Consider the following 23,695-nt stretch of genomic DNA (forward strand, 5'->3'; position numbering starts at 1 on the left):
AAATCTTCCTGCAGAAAAACTTCAGATTTACAAGAAGTAACTGCAATTTAAAATGTTAAGATAATTAAAGCATTGCAAAATATTGTCCTGAAAGAAAGAAGGCAAGCCATAAGGCTTTGCACTCTCAAAAATAAGTATTTAGAATAGGAGAAGCATTTAGTGTGGAAAACTTGCTCAAAGTGGTTGTTAGGGTTAAACAGTATCAGTTAAATTGCAAGTATCCGTTAAATTGCAAGATCTGCCCACTTTCTGAGGTTTCAGGGAATAGGTGTGTGTCTATGTACAATGATACGATGGTTTAATATAGTGATACCAGCAGTTTAATTTCTCCAGGTTAGTTTTGATTATATACACGTTTCTTTCTCAATGCAGACATAGTTTTAAGTGAGTTAAGCAGCCAGAGGTGAATTACATTAGGAAGAATGATTTCGTATTAGGCTTTTTTTTTTTAATAGGCCTTCTCTGGTTCACTTCTTAATTCATATCTGCCTGGCTTCTCACTGACCTTCAGTACATTCTGATTCTGTCCCTTATTCATCTTAAATGTATTAATAGGAGAATTCTGGTTTTCGTTTTTTTATACAAAAAATCAGATGCCATTTCGTAGTGTGTTGTGTGAATTTGGATTCTCACTGTGTTTGTATTGACAGTTGGGGTTTTTTTTAATTGGATGTTTTTCTTCTAATTACAACATTGTTCTTAATTATGTCTTTTTATAGCCACTGTGGCAGCCATGTATTATAGTTACTATATGCTACCTGATGGAACCTATTGCCTCGCGCCTCCACCTCCAGGAATAGATGTTGCGACCTACTACAACACGTTGCCTGCAGGGGTGACGGTATCAAGCACTACAGGTGTAGCCACGGTGCCTCCACCGCCCGGTACTACACCTCCCCCTCCTCCGGACACAACGGAGAGCAGCAGTGGGTTGACTTCTACCACAACATCTACAAGGTACACCAGGCGGATTTGCTTGCTGGTTGGAAGAATCTCTATCTTGCACTTGAAAATGAAGTATTTAGTAAAGATTGTGTTACTGGTGATTCCTCAGTGACTTGCCACTATTTCTTCCACCTTGGTCTTTGACGTTGTAAGTGGGTTTTGTTACTCGGCCACTAGGAAGATTTTTGCATGACAGAAAATCAAGCTATTTTAGCTCCATAATGAAACCAGACAGCAAACCTCTTTGCAATGTGGATTTTTTGTTAAAGCAAGAGTCTGCGAGATATTTATGTTCTATTTATAAAACCAATGTACTTTTGATGTTTTCAGCACAATTGCTCCGGTGGTTGCCATTATACCTCCACCCCCAGATATCCAACCTGTTATTGATAAGCTGGCTGAGTATGTTGCTAGGAATGGGATAAAATTTGAAACCAGTGTTCGTGCCAAGAACGATCTCAGGTAAGAGGAGATGTTATTTTAACTTCTATCTTAAAGGTTCTTATTTTTAAATATATTACCAGGACGTGTGGGTCTAGAGAAGTACTATGATTTCCTTCTGTGAAATTGAGATTCAGGGATCTACTTAAAGGATTGACAAAGCATTATTGCCCAAATCCTGATAAAAAGCAACCTAACAAAAACGTCTCTAGAAGACATATTCTGAATGTGTATCGTCTGCAAATTTAGGCTTCAGTTACAGTGCTTCCAAACATCAAATAACTGTTCCACTCATTAGAGGAAATCAGATGGGAAAGGATTATTGGTATTTACTGTGTTCATATGCATTTTCACATATTCAATTTTTCTTTTAACAGGTTTGAGTTCCTGCAGCCATGGCACCAGTATAATGCTTACTATGAATTTAAAAAACAGTTCTTCCTTCAAAAAGAGAGCAGTGACAACTGTCAGGTACATATATGTTTGTATATACATATCTTAAAAATGCAATGTAAGTGAGAAAAGGACCTACTTATCTGTTGTATTACGATGAGATTTTTGCATATGGAGCACTGAATGGAGAAATTGTTCAGCAAAGGATGCAAACTCTTTTTTTGTAGCTTTTTTAGTTTTGTATAGCATTTAAATAAGGGTATGTGAGATGGTGTGGTATTTAGTTCTTGCTTTTTAGTATAAGGAGCCACGCGGTGTGGCTGTAATATAAAATGGCAACCTGAAAAACCTTTCGGCTTTCTGTCCAAGGGAATATATAGTTTGTGGATGTTTAGAGCTTTGTAGGATTGGGATTGGTGTTATGTTGTCAGAAAGGTTAGATATAGCTTCTTAAGAAGCCTGTCTCCTTGTGTGCTTCCTGGTTCTTCACAGCACAGTAGTACAGAGGCTGGACTGCTTTTCTGGCATGTTTTTTCTGAGGGAGGTTATGTTAAAGCAGAGTCCTGTCATGACTGACTGAAACAATATCGGAGCTTCAGAATCTCACATCAGTTTCCTACTCGCTTTGCTTCTAGTCCTTGTCGTTAGATGATACCCGGGCTTGGCATCCTTGTTTTGAACTGTTCTCCTGTTAGCTAATCTCATTAGATTGTTTTCTTACTGAAAAGAAAATTGCAAATAGTGTCAGCAATACATTATCTGATGTTAACTTTTCATGGGAAAGAGCTATTTTTTTTTTAGGCCCTATGTCATTTGTCATCTCAAGGCTTAGATTGGGGAGCCTTAAACTGAAGAAGGTAGGCCTGTGGGTAAACTCCTCAAAATCATTTTGTGGAAAATGAAGAAATTCAGTATTGGTTGCTGTTTGAAACACTTGTGTCTAATGTTTTGTTTTAATAGTGAAAAATGTTTCGAAAACAGTGTTTTTAAAGATAAGCTGTGGTAAATACTATCTTTTTCAGTTGATAAATTACATGCAAAATTGTACTGTATCACAATGATCACTGTTACTCTAGAATTCCTTAACTGCAAATTAGTGAGTTGAATTCATAATACTTAGATAATTAATAAGGACTTGTTAACATCTATTGGGGCGGGGGGAAATTGTTCACTAACCAAAGTGTAATAATAAAGGATTTATTTTAAGTGTTCAAATGAGTACAGCTAAGAAGCAAGCAGAAACTGGTTTAAGTCCCTTGAGGTCATGTGTAGCAATGCATATTTTTCTACTGCATGGTTTTGTAGATATTACCATTCTCTTTAATTTTTTAGAATAATGATTTCAATATTATCTTTATGTTTTAGTAATGTACATATAGGCAACTAACACAATTGATTGTTCTCCTTTTGGCCATTAAAGTTAATAAGAAATTGTACTACTGGCCTCAGTAAATACAGGATGAAGTCCTTGGTTTTCCTGTGTTTTTCCCCTTTGAGGATTTTCGGAAATTAGTTCTGTTGGTCAGGGAATGGCTGCAGGGAGCAATGGAAATACCTCTTCAATACCTGGTATTTCAACACTAAGTATACTTAACAGCAGCAGTGGAGAGCAACCATGCTATTTACTGAGAGAGGCTCATTTAAGTGTTAATTACTTAATGCCATTGCCTGACTCACCACGTAAACATTTTTAATGTTCTACAGTATCCTGCTTAAGTTTTTTATACTGTGAGTTTAGAGATAGTTTTGGATGATGCAGTCATGTAATAGTAGAGCCGGTAATTCTGCACTCTTCTGAAAATCTCGGCACATCAATATCAATTTATTGCCACAGAAAACATTGGTAGACCCAGTGTTCTTCAACAAAATGTTGGAACAAGTCAAACATGTTAACCTGTGTTGATCCCTGTAAAACTTGATTTTGTAAAGAAGGGGTCATACAATTGCACATTGGGAAAAAATGTCATAAAAATGTCATTCTGTCCCTTATGAATCAATTTTAATGGATTTTGTCCTGGACTCTGGAGGTCAAGACCTAAAAGAATATATTTTGGAAAAAATGTGTATGCTTTTAGGGTCTAATTTTAAAAACATAGTTTTTAAAACAGCTATTGGCAAAAGTGTACCAGATGAAGAATATTTTATTTTACAGTAAAATAAAAACACATCTTACTGTAGGTCAGTAGGTTTTGCAGCCTATGAGTTTATGTGACGTAGTCCATTATTTTTAAGAAGCAGATTTTTGGTCATGAATGCTTATTGATGTAAAATCAGCTGGTATGGGATTAGCTGACAGTGTGATTTTTGAAGTGGCTGGCAAAATTGCAGCTCCACGTCACCGTATTAATTCTTTCATGAACTACTCGCTTAGTAAGCTTGCACATTTCTTTTCAAAAGGGAGTATCTTCATCTGAAGATGTTCCAGCAGATACTGCCGTTGACACACCAAATGAGACTCAATTTCCAGATGAACAGGTACCTGAAGATGCATCTGAGCCAAGTGCTAAGGGAATTCCAGGAGCTAAAAAGGATATTCCCCCTTCTAAAGCTGTCAGTGATGGTAAACTGGTGAAAGGTATGTTAGCATTTGCTGGATGTGAAAATATTTGTTAACGTATACTTAAAAAATGAAAAATGCGGTGGGAGAGGCGAGCGGGGAAAAGTAGGTTAAAGAATTTCATCACGAGGAAAATATTTTCACTGGAAGCATCAAAAAAGGACTGAAATAAGTAATTTGCTTTCTGTCAGACCATAAATACCTGATAGTCTGAAGCAGTATAAATTGTTCTGTTTCAGTTTTGTGCAAAGTTGAAGGCTTTCATCAGTGACCCCAGTAGAATTTTATTTTGTTTATTTTAAACTTGACAGTTCCAAGCTTTGTGCAAGAAAGAAGTTACGCCTTCTGAATTCATCTTATTTAAAACCGTACATACAGAGGAAGTACACTAGACTTAGCATTCAGTTGCTTCGTCTTCTTGTGTTGGCCATTAGTCATGTTGGAAGAAAAAAACCCTTTTCCTGTCTAAGTGGAATGTTTTTCCTCTTGCAGTCATAGCAGCAGAGGGACAAGATGGGCAGATCTCTTGGAAGCCAGTCAAACCAAGTCAGCAAACATGCTGTTGGTCTCCTCAGCTGGAGAAGCTGTTACTTATATCCAGGAACTGATTTCCTGGCCTATCAGGAAGAGAGATCTTAAAATATCTTCTTTCCTGTAAAAACCAGGAAAAATTAAATATTTTAATTAGAACTGAAAGCCACTGAAAAAAAAAAATTAAATAGGAAGAGCGCTCCACATGTGTGTTCCCATGGATGGTCACTGCCTTCCTGCCCACTTCAGAGGCTTTCTTAATTGCTGATGTTTATTTACTCCCTGTGGTCCCTTGCAATTCTCTCTTCAGCTCCTGACTGCAGTTTCTTTCCCTTCATGGACTGCAAACTCCAAGTTTTTTGCCATGGACGTGTCGCTGTCCATACTCTGCAGTTTCTTCTCTGTGCAGGTTGAGCAGCTTCCCGAGAGAAGGAGCAATCTTGTCCATTCTCAAAGGTGCCCTGTTAAGAGAATGTCGTGCACCGCAGATGATGATACTGTTTCTAGTTGTTCTCTTACTAATAGAGAGCAAACTGGAGCCCATGCTTTAATAATAATAATCTGCTCCAATTTAGATGATGGAATGTAACCAGTGAGTCATTCATGACAATCCTATTCTTTATAAACATGTTTTCATTTCCTCTACTATGGTACAAATCCCACTTTCTTGTAACCTAAATACAGTACTTGGCTGCAACACAGGCCTAACTTCCACATTAGATTTTTCTTCTGCCTTCTGGAAGTAAAATCCCATTTTAGGATTTGTTTCATCATGTGAAAAAGTTGGAATATCACTATTATAGTGTCTCCTCTCTGTGAATTCTCAAGTTCTCTATTTCCTTACACCAGATTTACAGGATGCAAAGTTTAGATTTTATAAACCTTAGTATGTAATTTAATTACGGTATTCAGATTTCCCTAATTGAAATCTTACAGGATATATATGCAAAAGGCATCCTGAGAAAGATAAATATTGCAGAAAACCATATGGTAGTAGGTTGCTTAACTTGAGATGCCTGAGAAATTCCATTCTTTGAGTTTAGAAGTTGCATTTTGGAATAACAGTTTAGAGATTTAATTCAATTTTTTTTTCTGGAAATGATTCTCAAAAAACAGTCCAAGGGAAATTCTGCAAGGCAAAAGGAATAGTTCGGACTTAACTATAGTTATATATTAGCTATGCTTAATATTATTTGAAAATCCATTAATACAAACTAGCTTGAAATGACCTGTGATTTCCTTTTCATTGTGGTATTCCGTGTTTTTACAGGCATTCTTTTTCCTTCGAGTGTGCTGACATGAGTATGTTGTGCTGTCCTTTTGTGTTGGAGTAGTAGGTGCTGCTTGGAAAGAATAGTTGCCCCGAATCTCGCTACAGCAAGACTAGCGAAGATGTTTGGGGAAAAGTACTTATCTTTTGCGTTTATATCTCCTGTAATGAAATGCTGTGAACTCCCCAAAGTAATGAATTTTCATATAAATGGAAATAAGTCTTTAAATACTGTGAGTCTGCCAAATGCTATTGTTGTGCAAACCATCAGCTTAGTGTGAAGGGACCGTATCATTCTGTAGTGTGTCACATAGGAGCCTGAGCACAGAGCATTTTCATGTTCAGCCTGCAAGAGTAGATTGTTCATCTGGGAAAAGAAGTACTAAAACTAAAATTTATTTGGGACAGAATATGAAATTGTTTATCTCAGAAAATGTGATTCCTGAGCTGGTTTACAGTGCTAGTTTTTTACTCTGCTGCTACCGAAGTACTAGTTAAAGACTTTGAGGTAGATCTTCACAGGGAAAATGAAGTTTCCAACATTTGTTTAAAAAGAAAAAAGATTGTGTTCTCCCTTTCACCAAAACAGTTAACTTGAATCATTCTTACATTATGCTTCTTTTTTTTTTTTCCTTTGTGGCATAGTCTGCACGAGTAGTGGGTAAAATCAAGAAATTCAATCTGCTTTCAGCTGTCGTCTAATGATGTGTAAAATCTCATCCGTTCATTCACAGCATCATTTGCTCCAATAAGCTTTGCAATCAAGGCCAAAGAAAATGACCTTCTTCCTTTGGAGAAAAACCGTGTTAAGTTGGATGACGACAGTGATGAGGAGGAGGAAGAGGGCAAGGAAGGCCAAGAGAATGCAAATAGTGCTTCAAACCATACTCCAGCTGTTACCACTCCTTGTACTGCTGCTGAAGAGAAAAAACCTCAACTTACGCAGGAGGAGTTGGAAGCTAAACAAGGTATCTCGTGTTACACTGAAAACAAAATGAAAGATTGAGTCCTTTGGGCAAACTACAGAACTATCCTGTGACTAAGTATGACATTGGAGGTATTTTGAATCTTCACTATGTCATGCTAACAGGAGTCAGAATTCCCTTATTTTCCCACAGTTTCCTGCTTATTGTTAAGAATGAAATCTTGGTTGGTTGCTCAGTTAAAAACAGACTTGCAACACGCTGGAGTTGGCTACTTTGCCTGAATGCGTACTCCTTCTGAATTTTACTCTGTTTTTCCATTGCTGCCTTCGAGTAAAACACTGAACTTCTAGTTTCCAGACTGCACTAACAGAGCCTAGAAAGAGGCATGTCTGTTTGTCATTTTCTCCAGAGAAAAATGAAGTGCTTCAAGCTATTTTTCAATTCTGTAGCACTCCCATATAGACTTGTATCACATTGTTGGTGTTTTGTTATTCTTACAATGCAATGCCATTAAGTCTTTGTGTGGGTTTTTCCTGTTACTCCGTTTCTGTGGGTAAGGGCAGAAGGGAATGCTGTGTGAATTTGAATGAATTAGATCTTTTAAAGGGATCACATTTCCCCTATTCCTCCCCAAGGCTGTTTCACAGCAGGGAGGGTTTAATAAAGTGGAGATGCTGTCAGTGTTGATGAGCTTAAACTTACTACTTCTCTTATACCTATGAGAATGCCACAGGAATTTAACTTTTCATTTTCAGAATGATTTTTTTTTTTGCAGTTCCTTTGTAAGCTTCAATAGTACAAAATATGCTATAGTAATTCGTGTCTAAAGCAAATATGAAATATTTGTATGATAATAAAAATGAAGTGCAAAACATGTTTGGGAAAAGTTAGGTCTTGGAAAAACTGCAGTTGGACGAAAAACCAGTTGGCTTGTACATGCACAACGCAGAAGAAGTGTAGGATGAAGAAGGTTGGACAAAATATCTGTTAGATGCATAGTTAAATAAATTCCTATAATCACATAACAATAACTGTTGGGTGTAACAGTGGTGAAACAGTTTCTGAAATTTTCTGGAGCAGCCCTTTGTGTAACATTTTCAGATGTCTGTAAATAGGGCTGGCAGATGTAAGGTAAAGATCAGAGCTGTAGAAAACAGAATGGAAAGTTTGCATCGCTTTATTAAGTACAAGAAAAAACTTCTGAAACTACAGTGCTTTTTGAGATAGCTTTTCTAAATAGAAAAGGACAAGTATTCTGAATTGTCAGGATTGGATTTTCGTGTCATTTTCTTCCAGCTTAAAATTTTTTTCTTCATCTGTACTGCTTTTGATCTAGAAAATTACATGTCTGTGAATTAAGATGTTTGAAATTTCGTAATTTCAAGCTGATATGTCCCTATGATGTCTTTGGATGGATGTATTGGAAAGATTTGAGGATCGTTGGAGGGGCTGTTTGGTTGTTTGTGTTGGGAGGGGTCTGTGTGTGTGTTTGTTTCAAGGAAATCTAAGTTCCCAAAGCATGGCTCACTTTAAGCTTGATGCTTGTCTCCCTTAGCAAAACAGAAACTAGAGGATAGATTAGCAGCTGCAGCAAGAGAGAAGCTTGCCCAGGCCTCCAAAGAATCAAAAGAAAAGCAGCTACAAGCAGAGCGCAAGAGGAAAGCTGCACTGTTTTTGCAGACCCTGAAAAACCCTCTGGCAGAGACAGAAACTGAGAAGATTGAAGAGAATTCGTTCAGTAATGAGGTAAGATGAAATTTTTCTTTACCATGAAGCTAGCAGAAAACTTAGCTGTGGAGGGCGAATCTGACAGACGCTACCAAGTTGACTGAAGAGATGGGAGCTTTTCTAAATGGGGAGGAATTCGAATTTTAAACACCGTTAATCTTTTTCAGTTGCTTACCTGTGTCTCTCATCTCTTGGTAAAGAACTGGTAGGGAAATATGATGGATAATTGAGAGCTCAGTTAGCCAGTGACAGAAAGGAAAATGAGCTTCCAAGTTTTAACTCTGTACTAGGGGCCGTGCATTTGAACGCTTACCTTTCAAGAGTGTTTGGATATCTGTAGTGATATTTACCTACCTAATGTGTGTTTTGATGTGGGTAAACATCTTGAAGTTCAGATATGATTCACAGGCTTACTTCAAGACCTGTTTTGCACCTGCTCTGCTGGTTTTTTTTGTTTGACTTCTTTATTAGGTTATCTGGTATGAAACTGAGATGAATAGTTATTGAACCAACTAGTTGAGCATTTCATGTAAACCCCTTAAAAGCTTAGAATGCTAGTTCTGGGCCTAAGTTCAGTATGGGAGTTAGGTTTTGTTTTATTTTAAGGATACGATTTTAAAAATAAAGCTAAATTTATAGAGTGGCATAACATTCAAGCCACTCTATGTATATGGCGTATTGATTTGTTCATGCATTGTGGTGCTGTCCGGAAGCTTTCCTTTGCAGCTGCAGGTTTTGGCAGCAGAGCTGGGTTCTTTATTGAAGAAACTTTTCCATTTATGTTGCATATTTTCCATTTAAGTTCCTAATTGCTTAACTTCTATCCACAGAGGACAATAGGCTATTTTCTCCTTTCATTTCTTTTCTTTCTTTTAATTTTCCCCTTGTTTAAGCTTTTTCCCTGAGCCTTTCTCTCTCTCTGTCTGCCAGTGCAGTGCTTGTTCTAGCTCAGGAAGTGATAATTTTACTTCCAGGAGTGCCACTGATTTTTATTCAGCCTAAGCATCATTTTTTCATAGGCACATTCCGATCCAGTATGATCTGATGCCTGCTTGCTAAAATACAGGGGAGTCTGTGTTTCCAGCACCTGTACAGACACTTCCACCAAGTCCAGATGATCTCTTTTCTTAAGGGAGGAAAAAACGTCAGAATCCATTTGCAGCAAAATCACCTTAGATTTGGGTCTTCACTGCAAGATCTGTAAACAGTTGTGGAGGAGAAGTAGGAATGGGTTTTGGTGTAAACTGTGTCGTTTCCTGAAACTTAACCTAAATAGGGCTGGAAATTTATGCAGCTTGGGGTGTTGTTGCAGTATCCTGCTGCAGTCAGACCTTTCATGGACATTGCAATTACAAATACTGTTGGGAAGTAGAACCTCGGTTTCCAGGTTTGGGAATTACATTGCTTTGAGAAAAGCCAGTAAATCACTCTTGGTTGCACTAATCAAACAAAACTTCATCTCTGGATACTGATGGAAAATTTCAGATATTGATTGTGACCAACTGATTGGAAGAATGAATGACGTGGCTTTCCATTTCCCACAAAGAATTCTAGTATCTAACAAGTAATTCATTGGCCAGTTCTTGATTTCTTTCTTTTTCAAGTAAATTATAGATTACACCTCAAAATGCTTTCAGGAGAACAGACAATTGAAAGAAACATAACCTGCAGTTCAGATGGTCCATATCAGCAGAGAGTAGCAAATATGTGAATCGAGTGTGGTCACATCCCAGAAGAGATCCTCTGAAATGAATGATGTGGCTTTCCATTTCCCACAAGGAATTCTAGTATCTAACAAGTAATTCATTGTCCAGTTCTTGATTTCTTTTTTTTCAAGTAAATTATAGATTACACCTCAAAATGCTTTCAGGAGAACAGACAATTGAAAGAAACATAACCTGCAGTTCAGATGGTCCATATCAGCAGAGAGTAGCAAATATGTGAATCGAGTGTGGTCACATCCCAGAAGAGATCCTCTGAGATCCCCACTGCTGCCACTGACAAAGTTTCCCTGACTGGCACAAGCATTCATCACATTTTTCCAGTTACAGATTGAAGAGTGAACTCAAAAGAGACAATAATGACAATGCAAAACTCCCCAGACTTGCAGTTCTGCTTTCCTTCTCAAGGGGATTTGTCAAGGACGTAGATATTTCTAAGCTAAGGTTCTTTTGATATTTTCCTTTAAAAGAGTGCCTGAAATAACCAATAATTCTTCAGTTACTCCATGTCAGAAGAGCAGATGAGTGTCCTCACTCACATCTGAACTTGCTGGAGTTCTAAGCTGAACTTACTAAAAAGCAAGTGAACTTTTCAACAGAAACTGAGCCCTAGTCCCACTTCTCAGCAAACCGATTTGCTAAAAACTTATTTTTCCTTCTCCTACATACATACAGTTTCAAAGAAGGCATCCCTTCTTCATATAGAAAAAAAACCCAGTGTGTTTAAGAATTTTAAAGTGCTAGCTTTACTGCTTTTTACTAATAGAAATGATTTGGAGATGATTTTTTTAATAGAAGTTTATTTAGCATTTTGAATATATATTTAAATGTTACTGATGTGACCTTGCTTTTTGAAATAAAATTGACTCTTTTGTTTGGAACGCTAGTACTACATTAACAAACAGTCTAAAATGCCATAACATCTTTAGAAGTAATATTGCTCCTAAGCGTAGTTTGCTTACTGACATGCTCTTTTATGTTTCTATAGATATATATGCATATTGATTTTTACGTATAAACGTTTCTTCTGAAACACGAATGGTTTTCCAGCTGTTGTCTCTCCATTTGCCCTATTTGAGAAAGCTTCCATCTACTTTCTTTCCAAGGCATAATCTGCCTTTTACTCTGCTCGCCTCGTTTGCCTGCTCGTAACAGCCCATTTGATTCAAGGAACTTTATTGGAAAAAGATAAGTGAAATCATAGTGTGGATTTGTTAACCTCTGTTGACTGAGAATCCAGTAAGCTGCATCACGATGTCTAAATCAGTTTATAAATATGTAGCACGGGGTGTTTTTAAGCTTTTTCAGCCATGTTTCAGGAACAAAAAGATGTGTTTAAAACATGTGATTGCAGAAGTAACAAGAAGTAACCACAGTGGCTGGAATTTAAAAATGTAGAAAAAAATCAAGAGAGAAATACGTAAAATCAGTGTTGTATTTTGGGATTTCAGAAAACTGAGGAAAAGAATTAAATATTTAAGTCCACCCAGAATGTCACTTACCATATTTCATCCTCTATTTTGGAGGAAGGAGCATCCGTTGAGGAGTCCAGGAAACAAAGGTTGATACGCAGTGCTCATAGAGTTCATGTAGTGAAATGATTTTTGTAGCTTCAGGTGTGTCTCAGGAATGGATTAGTGACTGACACGTATCATAAAGCATGAAGAAGAGTTGAGAATGTCTGTGGGACATGCATAGCTCCCATGAGATTAGTCCTGCCTAATAACTGTATAAAAACTAGTCCTGCTGTCTGTGTGCCTACACAGCATACGTTTGTGTTGAAGACCTGCTTATCGCATCGTGTAGAAATGTGTTAAATGAGCAAAGCTTTTTTTTGACCTCTGTCAGATTTTCCTGATACTCAGTACCAGCACTTCTTTCAAGAAATCCCAGGTATATGTTATAGCTCCAAACAAAATTGATTCTACTAACTGCCTGTAAAGAGCAGTCGATAGCACAGAAGATAGCACTTTTGAGCTTTTTTGGCTTCAGCTGAATGTTAAAAACAGTCAGATCTACTTTTACCATAGCAGAATTATTTCTTTTATGTGCTTTCCTGCTTTTCCTTGAAGTGAAATCGAGCAAGAGGAACAAAAGACTGAAAAATGAGTTTGAGCAGTGAAGCAGCTCAGCTCTTCACAAATGGCTCCTCACGGCTCCCGCTTGCGTTGCAGCAATACGGTTACACGTAACGTTTCCTCCAAACAGCAGTTGGGAAACTGTAGCTTAGCTCAGCTCCCACAGCCGATCATCTTCCAGTTGTGTTGTAGCTGGTGAAGTCTTTGCCCTTTTCCAGGCCATGGGTAAACACCCCCTGGGTGGCATCTCCCCTGTGTTTACGGACATGATTCACATGGATTCTGAATACACGTCACCCTTGGGAGCCGGCCTTGGTACAGCACACTTGGTGTAATAGGCCTGTAACATTTTTGCCACCTTTTCCAGGGGTTAAAAGGGGTTTTTTGTCTACAGATGTGTAAGTTCAAAACTCTTAGTTGTCCTTGACCCTGTCCATCTGAGCAGCATTGATCTTGGGTGCATCTGGGAACAAAAGGTTGAAAAAGAGAAAGGAAAAAAACCTCTTGTGGAGTCACAGTTCTCCATCTGTGTGCAGCCAAACCTCACAGAAGAAAATTGGCATGATTCAGTGTCTTGCTAGGGAACATTTGCTTAATGTTTTTGTTAGCAATGGTTGATAACGGTAGCAGGTTGTAGGAGTCTTGCAGAGGGAAAATCTAAGCTGCCAAATCATTGCTTCCAGCAAACCGTTTTGGAAAATATAATTTGTGTAAGTCAAGTCCCCTGCCTGCTGTCCATGTCAAAGGAGGACCTGCAGACCTGCATTCTTGGTCAAAGAAATAGGTTATAAGTGGCCATTAAAGTAATTTGAGTGATAAAGCGTCTCCCAGAACCTACTGGTGCTGGTAATACCTGACAAAAATAGAAGGAGCCAGCACTGGTGACTGGCTGTGTATGGAACTTGTGCAAAGAAGTTGCTTGATGTAGTGACAGGTGTTCAGCAAGTGTAGTGCAGTCTGATTTTTGTCCACAAAGCACAATTTAGCTAAGAAGTGTCCAATGGGTTTCTAATATGGATTATTCTGCTAATCTCTCATATTTTATCCTATGTCAGAAATACTCTGGGCGTGCTAGGGCTCTGATACGCGTGGGAAACAGTTGGCTATACCCAAACTGTTACCTGGATAAACCTTAGTACCCTCTTTAAACAAGGAGAGAAATCCACAGTCCTCATACTGCAAAACCAGACAAGCACATGATTTGTAAGAAACTCTATTTTAATGGTTTGTCCCAGTTGTCATCTGCTGTTGTGCCTCTGAATATAGATTCTATAGCACAAAGCAAAACTTAACTTCTTTTGACTCTTTCATCTTTCTGGTTTTGAAGCCCTGTTCATTTGTTTCTTTAGATAGCTTATCCTTACTTCTGTCCTGTATGTAACAGTTTTATTTTTGTTTTTCTGTGGAAAGTAGTCTGTTTACAAGTGAAATAAAAGTGTGCCGTGTTTGAAAATAAGATGCTATTCAAGTTTTGCCAAGCGTAACAGGATTATCAATAGCTGTCGCTAGTGTACGTCTTTCCTACTTAGCGCTGCAGTTGATCCTACTCTTCTTTAGCAGTAGGCTGTATTTATTACTGCTTGCTTCTTTGGAATAATAATGTATAACATAATTTTTTGTTATCATATTTCCTTAATGCCAGTCTGTGAGCAAAATGTAGTCATCTAATGAAAACTCTCCAATAAGTATTTAAAAGAAAAATACTTTAGAATATTTCAGGGCCATTTGTTCCTTACTTTACTTTTTTCTTCAGAATTTATCAGTGTTGTGTTCAGCATGGAAGGGGAGGTGTGTCTTTGGAAATTTCCCTCATCTTGCTTTTTCAAAAGGAAAGATAAAAACGTAAAACAAAATGTCACACACTTATGCTGTCTGAGAGCAGTGTAACTTCTAAGAAAGGGTCTCAAAAGATTTACAACTCTCATCGCTTGTGATGCATAACAACATTCATGGGGTAACCAGTTTGTTGACGTGCTTACCAAAACTGTGTTCTACTAGCCTGCAGATTCTCAGAGCCTGGTCAGTACAACAGAGTGTTTCTGCTTTTTGGAAATGCTTAATAACCTCCAAGTATCTGTGCTTGATTTATTTATTTATTTTTGCGTTCATGCCTCCAATTTTGGTTCCTTTTAGTTTGCCTGGATCAGCTTTCGCTGGTGAAAACACAAGCCACTGACAGCTTTTTCTATTTGCCAAACACTAAAGGGTTTATTTTTTTCCAAATATTTTCATTCAGCAGCGTTATTTATGTAGCTAGAAAGTTTCTTTGTGGCCTGGCAACTTGCTGGCATTCTCTCACTGAGCTCCGTGTTCTGCTCTGATGGTGAATCAGGTCATTTTGCTGGTGATTTTTTTCCTGAAGGCCCTGAGTAGGAATCGGCGCATTGTTTGCAGCTGATCGTGCAGTTGTGACCTGACAAGTGTCACCTGAGCGGTGCCTCGTTTGAGTTTGGACTGGTGGGTGACTTCTTCCTGTGTGTCAGCTGTTGCTTTGCACTCCAGAACCGGCGTGTTCACCTGGGGGTAGCTGAAGTTACTTCTGCGTGGCTTTCCAAACCCGATTCGTTAGTAACCGGAGCAGTGGTGTCTGAGTCTCGAGCCCGGCAGCCTGCGGCTGTGCTGCCCTCCGAGGTACCCGGGCAGCGCTGGCTCCCCTTAGCTCAGGCAGCCTGAACGTTGAGGAGAACCTGCGGTTTCTGCATCTGCTGCTTTTGGTGGATACGTAGGGGTGCTTAGCATCGTGGGGTTCTTTGTTCTGGCTGCTGAGAGAATCTCTTTGTGGGAGCTAGAAGTAAATGTGTCATTCTTTTATTGACTTCCTTTTTGGCAGTGGTATGACAGCTTATGTTTTATGCAGCCAAATGAACTTGGGCACCAAAAACTGTTGTTTTTTCCTTCCTTGTCTTGTTTTCCTCTTAACTCTACTTTGCCTACAGCTATTTCTTTTCAAGCTATTAGAGGTGCCTACTAGAAGGCAAACTGGTGTGTTACATATTCAGTAGTGTTCAAAGTGAAGACTAAGACACTTTTTATAAAGAGATGAATAACATTGTCAAGGAACAAAAGTTGGCTGCTGTGGTCTCTTAGGACTCTGAAGTTCGTAGATGAGGTGTCTGCAATTATATATGGTTTGCCAAGTGAATTAAATTGCAAATGGGCTGCTGGTAAACCAGTCACTCAAAAGATCATGCTATAAAATGTTTAGAATCTTTGAATCAAACTACTTTAGTACTGCTTTATTGCTGTTTTTGTAAATATTGTGGTAGCAGGTATCAGTTAAAGCTCAGAATAGTGTCAGGGCTCTCTGACTTCAAGCAAAGCTGGAATTCTGATTATTCAAATGTGGTCAATTACTGCCATGACAAAGTCACAGTAGGAGAAAGGTAAAAAGAAGGAAAACATAATCTCTTTCTGATTTTGTTATTTCAGGTTTTAATGTATTAACTTTTATTCTGATCACGGTAAGCATCCTTGTACTGAACAGTGAAAGTGTCAGACCAGGTGGAGCAGAAATTACGACAGAGGGAAACTGATTTCTCCACTTGCCTTGATAATGGCAGCTGGGGGAATGACAGGCTTTGAAATGAGCAGCATATCTATAGTGCCTGGCTTGAATTGTTCTAAACAAGGTATTGAGCAAAATTCTCTCAGGTACAAGCTGATAATTTGAAAATTTATTGGAGTTTAGTGTGTTTGGCTTAACTGACTGCAGTCAGAATTACTGTGCATGAATTGTGCATGGGCCTATTCTATCTTTGAGATTAATAATTGTTGTGATCTTCCCGACCCTTTACCCTCAAAAACATTTATTTTGCAAATAATTTGTATTGGCACTCATTCATTTTGCTGTTTTCCTTTAGGCTGTAATCTAAACCGCACAGTTCAGGGGTGAAAGTGACACTAAAACTTTGAATGTCAGTAGTTCCTGATTGTTTTTTTCAGGTTTATACCTTTTTAAATAAAAAGGATAAACGGATGAAAAGGTGTCTGATAGTACCCATTTTTTAGAACACATTTCTCCTCAAAACTGAAGATGAAACCTCAGAACTATGTCCTAGTTAAACTGACAGTCTTAACGTGCATATCCCAGCTTGCATATGGGGGAGCTGTGTAGGCCTCCCTTAAATATACTGCTAGATGCACGTTTTGAAGGTGTTGCCCTTACTTACGCACACTTCATGTACTCCTGATGCAGCACTGTGAGGGTTTAAAGCATTCCTGTGAGGTGAGATCGTTATTGATTTAACAACTACGTTCTTAAGATGGATGTATTTCTCACATGCTTTCATGAGTCAAAAAATCTGAGGTGATTGTTAGTTATTACATTCCTCACTGTTGTACTCGTTATCCAGCATTTCTGGGGGGAAAAAAAAAGCTATGTTCTATATTGGCAAGACTACGGAGACAGATATCTTCAGTTTCTTTGTCAGAATGTACCTGTATGTGGCATGCACAGGAATAGATGTGGCCCCCTGTTTAGTATAAAGGACCAAAGATACTTATGTATTGTCCACACTTAGAGGACTTTCTCCAATTAAAAATTGACATGCATCTTTGACAACACTTTATTGTTTACTTGTGATTTCAGAGTGTCAATAGTATACCCTGTCCTGTGACTGCAGTCAGAACTTTAACCACCTTGGAAGTTAAACAAGCAGAAAGGCCTCCAAGCAAAAGCAAAGATCCTCCTAGGGATGAAGAAAAAGAGAAGAAAAGAAAAAAACACAAGAAAAGATCTCGAACGAGATCTCGATCACCGTTCAAGTATCATTCATCATCTAAGTCCAGATCTAGAACACATTCAAAAGCAAAGCACTCGCTTCCCACTGCCTATAGAACTGTCAGGCATTCAAGGTGGGTGTGGAAACCAAACATATTCTTTAGAGTTCTGTGTGGGCTAACACTTAAAACATCTCTGCACTTCTTGCATTATATAAGCATCTTCATACCTGCTGCAAAGGGTATGGACACCTGGAAGACGGTAAATAAATATACTCAAATAAGGAAGGTATTTGAAAGTAGTTTCAATGAAATAACGAATCATTAATTTCTAACTACAAAATTTGTACCAGTAAATGCCCAGGCAGTTCAAAGCCAAACCGATTCCAGTCAGTTGCAACTGTTGGGCAGGAAATTGTCTTGGATGGATAAGAAATCTTTATGCAGCTGACAAGTCTTGGCACAGTTCCACTGAAATGAAAGTGATAAGTAACAAAAAGCAAACTTTTGGATGTTTTTTCCTGTTCAGGTCACGATCAAGGTCACCTAGGAGAAGGGCTCACACACCAGAAAGGCGGAGAGATGAAAGGAGTGTTCCAACAGCTTATCGCATTAGTAATAGTCCTGGAAACAGCAGGAAACGCCCACGGTCCAAGTACGTATACTCGGTCTTGGGACAGGTTATGTCCTGGCGTCATACGAGACTTTAAGCCTTGCCTAAGGTGTTGGATACCACTTAGGTAGAACTTAGCTTTTTAATGTTCTGAAGCTTTACCTTGATAGACAAATACTTCTTTGGAGAAAAAATAAATGGAAGCGCTCGTTCTTCTTCCACTGTTCTTGCGTATGTTTGAACACTAAATGTACAACCGAGTCAGCCAACGTTGATATGCTCCCATCTCCTAGCTGTGTGAGTTCAGATTTTATCTGGACTTCTCTGTTTCCTTCTTACTGGCTCATTTTCTCGTGCTGTGCTTGTGCAAGCTATATGGCCTCTGCACAGAGGTCAGTGGTATTACGTTATTCCTGCAGGGATTGGTTAACATCTCCTATCTACCCCAGTAAAGGGAAACTCCAGTTTAGCAGACGATATTCTTTGCTTTTAGCGGAGAGGAAGTGAAAAGTGAATCAAGAGGTGCCTTTTTCTGAGAGCACCTTGCATATAGTCTCTGTGAACCTCTCAGAACCAGGATGGCATGCCAACCATTATTTCAGCTCACTGACTGCAGAAGAACATCTGGAAGCGTGTGCCCAGAAGGCTTTGAAATGTTTTGTGTCTCTAATGTTTGCAGCATGTCGTGTCTTCAATGTGTAACGAAGTGAAAATTTTTCATGCTTGTATATGTACACCTGAAGTGTACCCAACCCCAAACACGTTGAAGCTACTGAACAGAATTTTTCTGCTTCTCAGTGAAGATTTAGTCTTTAACCTATTTCTCCATATCTCTTGTGGAATAAGAAGCAAAGGGATCACTTTATTGTGGTTAAGAAATTTCTATTGTTTCTTAAGGTAACGTCCATCTCTTGACAACCTCTAATTAATTGACGTGTGATATGTATAATTGAGAACTTCATCAGTGTACTTCAACTGGTTCATTTTTTAGTCTTACACCACTCCAAGTGGTAAGTTACAATGACAGTTGAGAAACAAAGTAGATACTTCTTTAACCAATATTGTTAATGTAAATGGAAATTACAAACTTCCGTTAGGCCTCAAACAGGAAAATGGAGCACTATACAATAAAGTGCTACAGTCAGTGCAAAAAATGTGGACTGGAGAAAGAATATTGTAATTAAACATAGATGAGGATATTCTGCAGCTCTGGCAAGCTTTAGAATCCAGTACTGTCAGAGGGCTGAAAATTAAAATTAATAAATACTACAATGTTTTACATTTGCTTGTGGCATTAATCTGGTGTCAGTTGTTATGCTGAATAGCCAGCGTTGCGTGTAAATTTTTAGGTAGATTTCCAGAAGAAAATACGTAAGAACTAGGAAGCTATACTTTACTGAGTCTTGCTTGGGAGTTAGTGGCTGACTGCTTGTAGGATGAGGTGTCCTTCAGAGTAAATGTAACAAGTCTTTCTTCTTTTGCTCGTTCTGTAGCTCAGTTGCCATCATAGTCACTTTAAAAAGAAGTCTAATGTAAATAAGGGTTTTAATCTGACTGCAGTGAATTACTCTCCACAGAGAATATGCATAGTTCTGTTATGCTAGCTTTTGTACCTAGAAATGTCTTAAGTTTTAAATAAAAAGTTATAGCAAATGGATGGTTCTAAAAATAGAAAAATGGTAGACACATACATTCAGCTGTTACAATGTTTGTTCATCATGATCTGAGATGAAAACCACTGGAAAAGCTTATCATAAAATATTCTTCTTGCATGATGAACGTTTGCTGAGATTTATTGAGAGTTAGGTATGAAATATGTGCACAGCTTGGTTACATGATGATGTTTTAAGAAACTGAGCAATTAAAGTACATAATTAGTCAAGGAGTAACTGACTTTGTAGCTGATTTTTTTTGTATAGTCATGAAAATGTTAGAGGCCAGTAGAGCTGTGGGGTTTTTCTTCTGTAACTTAATGATTGTTTATGAAAAAAAAAGTGTAAGGATGTTTTGTAATTTTAAGTCTTGAATGCTCAATTCTATTGAAAAATCAGATACTTGTATGATTGATTCTAAGCATCAGTGGTGTTTAATATGGAATTTAATGAGTTACAGTGCAGTTGCTTTTAAAGTAGCAAATTCCTAAGAAAATTAAAGGAATCAATAATGTGATGTTTAATAGGTGGCTCAAAGTTTTCCGGTGTTTTAAAGTGTTCTAGAATCTTCAACATTTTTCTGAGCATACTTCTAGCAGTGTGTGCTAGAGAGAGATGCTTACAGTGGCATGCTGCCTAAGTCTAATTAAGGCATTACTGTAGTAATTTTAATTACAGTAATATCAATACCGGTATGTAAATTATACCAGCATAAATTCATAACCATGTATAAAGATTTTGGTAGTTCTGTCTCTAGCATATTACTAATTGAATTCTCTTTGAGCTTAATATTGCATATGAGGAGGCTAATTCTGTTTTCCCCTTCTGTCAAGAATGGACACATCAGGTAGTCCTAAGTCCTTTGTTCCCGCTCTCGTAGTGACAAACATTTGTGTCTCTCATTTCCAAGTTCATAATGGTTTGCACTTAAAACCTGTTGCTTGGTCCACGTCTGTCTGAGTGGCATACAAGAGCTTGTTTATAATTTTGAGCCGGCAGTTTGTTGTGTTGTGCATAGGATCACAAAGAAAGGAGTAATTTCTTTTAAAAAGCAAACCAACAAACTGTAGATTTTTCCTTGTACATGTTTTGCATAGCTATGATTCCGTAGTTTCTTCATTTATGAGCTCGAAAAGTTGTAAGGGATATAAACTCTTGCATTTTTCATTATGTTCTAAGTGTCTGATGTAGTTTGGGAAGGAACTTCCCGCCTGGTAAAGTTACTCTGCAAATCTCCACTGAAAGAGTTCTCATTGTTGTCCATCAAATGATCAGTTGCTAGCTAGTAACTCCTGTGTACCCATGAAGCAGCATTCCAAGGGAGAACCTCAGGTACTAGTGGCTGCCAGATGTTATAAAAAAGCTACTGAGAAAGTATTTTGCACAACCATAGAAGTGCAGTGTTGAGGTAAGGCTCTAAAGCTTGCTGAGTGCATGGAAGGATGCTGTGGAAGAGGGCTTTTAGAAATGTGAAAAGTATCTTTGACTGAGCTGGTGTAATATTGCTTTAAGTATCCTTCAATAACATATTTTCTTTTCGCAGAAGTCCCCACGAAAAGAAGAAGAAGAGGCGGTCTAGATCACGTACCAAGTCCAAAGCCAGGTCTCCTTCACCATCCATGTCACCAGGCAAACCATCTACACAAAAAAATTCTGTACATTCAACTAGTGTCTCTCCTGTGGAGAGCAGGGAATCCAGCCAGGAACGCTCCAGGTAATACGCTCTTTTCCCGTAATGCTGCAGTGCTGATGCACTGTGAGCGTGTCTTTTGGCCTAACTTGTGTGGTGAGGAGCTCTTCACGTGTGTCGTGTGTGCATGTTGCAAGTAGAAGACTCTGGCAGGACAGGACTGGGTGCGTCAGTCTAATGAGGACGTTGGGTCTCTCTTGCCTGCTGGAGGAAATATCTCATCGTACTCCTACAGTAAAACTGGTGCAGAAAATTGTGCAACCTAGTTCTAAGTTAGAAATCTGAAACTCTCACGAAATGAGATACCTCTTTGAAGTAGAATTTTGCTAGAGTGGTTTGAATTGTAGTGTGTGTGCAAGATTGATAATGATGTTATTTCTACAGAATACGGAACACTCGTGTTAGAAATTCCTAGGCTATTGTTCAGATTTCTCCGTACCACTTGTACAAGTGATTCTTCTGGCTGTGCCTGGTCATGGCTTCTGGTTGAATGAGAGAACCGTTGGCTAACATGAGACTTGTACAGTAACACCCAAAATCCTGATGAGAGGTGAAAGGCTTTTTTAAAGCATTTACTATAAATTTCTAATTTTACTTTTTTAGGGGAGTTTCTCAGGAAAAAGATGGCCAAATCTCTTCAGCAATTGTGTCTTCAGTGCAGAGTAAAATCACTCAGGTACAAATAAACAAATTCAGAGTATGTCGCCTAATTAAGAGTGCCTATCATACTGTTTTCTTCTCTTATTACCTTGCAAACTTCTGAGCTTTGCAAATGCTTCAGCTGATCGTTTTCCTTTTATTTTCTGCAGGATCTTATGGCCAAAGTGAGAGCAATGCTTGCAGCTTCCAAAAATATACAAACTAGTGCCTCCTGAGACCTGTTGAACTGACCATCGAGAAATTGTGTGAAAAACAACAATATAAAAAACTGCCTCATCTCAAATGTACAGCTGAGCTTAGCTCACTTGGTTCACAACTCGTCTAATATTACCAGAACTCGAGGAGCTAAAACCTATCTTTCTGTACAGAAGCGTCTCCTTGAAATTTCATTAAACTTTTTCAGCCAGAATATCTTTGGAAAGTTTTTGGGTTTTGTAAATTGATTTTTTGACTAATTCTTCAGTAACATTTTATGATCAGCAGTCTATATGTGTATATTTGTAAATATCATGTTTCTGTGAAAGAAGTATTACACAATAATAAAGAAGGAAACATCTTTCATTAGCTGGAGTTTTTGTGGAATCCTTAATTGTTTGCGGTTGACTTTTGTTACAAGTTAATTTTCTTTTATCTTCAGTACTTTCTGCTTCCTAATATAACTTGTCTTGCCTGCCTGCCCACCTTCAAGCCGAGAAGTACTTTTTTTCTTCCTTCATGCACAGAACAATCTAGGAAGAATGCGTGTTTGCTTGGATGTTAGTAGTGGACGGTTTTTGGACAAGGAATGTGATTTTCTGTCCATCGTTTGGAGAGATCTCTGAGCCTCTACGTGGGGAGTTGACCCTTTGGAGTCAATAACTGATGGTCAGTGGACCCTTTGTCTCAGTGTGCCTTACTCTCTCTGGTTCGCTGCAGAAGAAAGAGTTTATTTGTGTGCTCATTCAGCAAGCACGCTCTGCGGAAATCCTGCGTTCTTCTGGTCTTTTGTACAGTTGAGAAAGGTGCTTAGTAACTGATGGTTTATTGACATATACCAGTTAACACTTTTCAGAAAGCTTGTGGCCTCAGCATAATTGCGTGTTTGTTTATTAGGCATACTTCGTTATACACTTTATTTTTTTTAATTGATATGTTCTTAAAATGAGTGCAAGAAGGCATGTGTGCGTTTTTCCCCAGGGCTTCTTTAAGAGGTTTTGTAATAGCTCCTATATTCCAAAGGTGCCCTTACTGGCAGTTAGCTGATTCCATAAAGGGTGGAATTGGGGCTTTTAATGACCCCAAAAAACTCTGTGATCTGTAATCAGAAAGATTGTGGTTATAGTGACTCAGTCATTTTCTCAAAATTTACAGAGTAGGTGGAGGTTGGAGAGGGAATAGAGACGTTAATGTGACACAGTTTACACTTACTTACAGACTAGGTGGTTAAGTTCACTACTTGGAACTACACAGACCACTTGCTGGTGCTCACTTGGAATGCAAGAACAATATTTAAACCATTGGAAACAACAATTGATGGGCTTTCTTTCTGATTTTTGGCCAATAATAATTAGCAGAGTTTACACTCTAAAAACAATAAAATGCTGTGTCTGATGCAGAGCAATTTCATTGTGCGTATAAATTGTGATGGAAGAGAGCCACCTAAACGGTAATGTAGGATCATGCTACCCACTATTTACCTAGTTATTTTAAAGTTATTGGTAATGTTTTGACCAAGACAAAAATAATTTTCAACTGGTGTTCGAACATTTCCTCTGTACGTGTTGATGAAACA

The 23,695-nt window shown here is 38.3% G+C and overlaps 1 protein-coding gene across 1 annotated transcript; it reads left to right on the forward strand.

Moving 5' to 3' along the window:
• Positions 1-719: 719 nt before the first annotated feature.
• SFSWAP (splicing factor, suppressor of white-apricot family) lies at positions 720-22,491 on the forward strand (the record flags this gene model as incomplete). The annotated part of the gene is made up of 11 exons (XM_009864477.1): positions 720-957; positions 1,276-1,407; positions 1,764-1,857; positions 4,177-4,354; positions 6,872-7,105; positions 8,619-8,809; positions 17,179-17,444; positions 17,839-17,964; positions 21,118-21,288; positions 21,868-21,940; positions 22,074-22,491. Coding segments are annotated over 11 exons (1,769 nt in total), but the record flags the coding sequence as incomplete, so codon positions are not given.
• Positions 22,492-23,695: the final 1,204 nt, after the last annotated feature.

This window comes from Apaloderma vittatum, unplaced genomic scaffold (genome assembly GCF_000703405.1).
Source record: "Apaloderma vittatum isolate BGI_N311 unplaced genomic scaffold, ASM70340v1 scaffold10202, whole genome shotgun sequence".
Lineage (NCBI taxonomy): Eukaryota > Metazoa > Chordata > Aves > Trogoniformes > Trogonidae > Apaloderma > Apaloderma vittatum.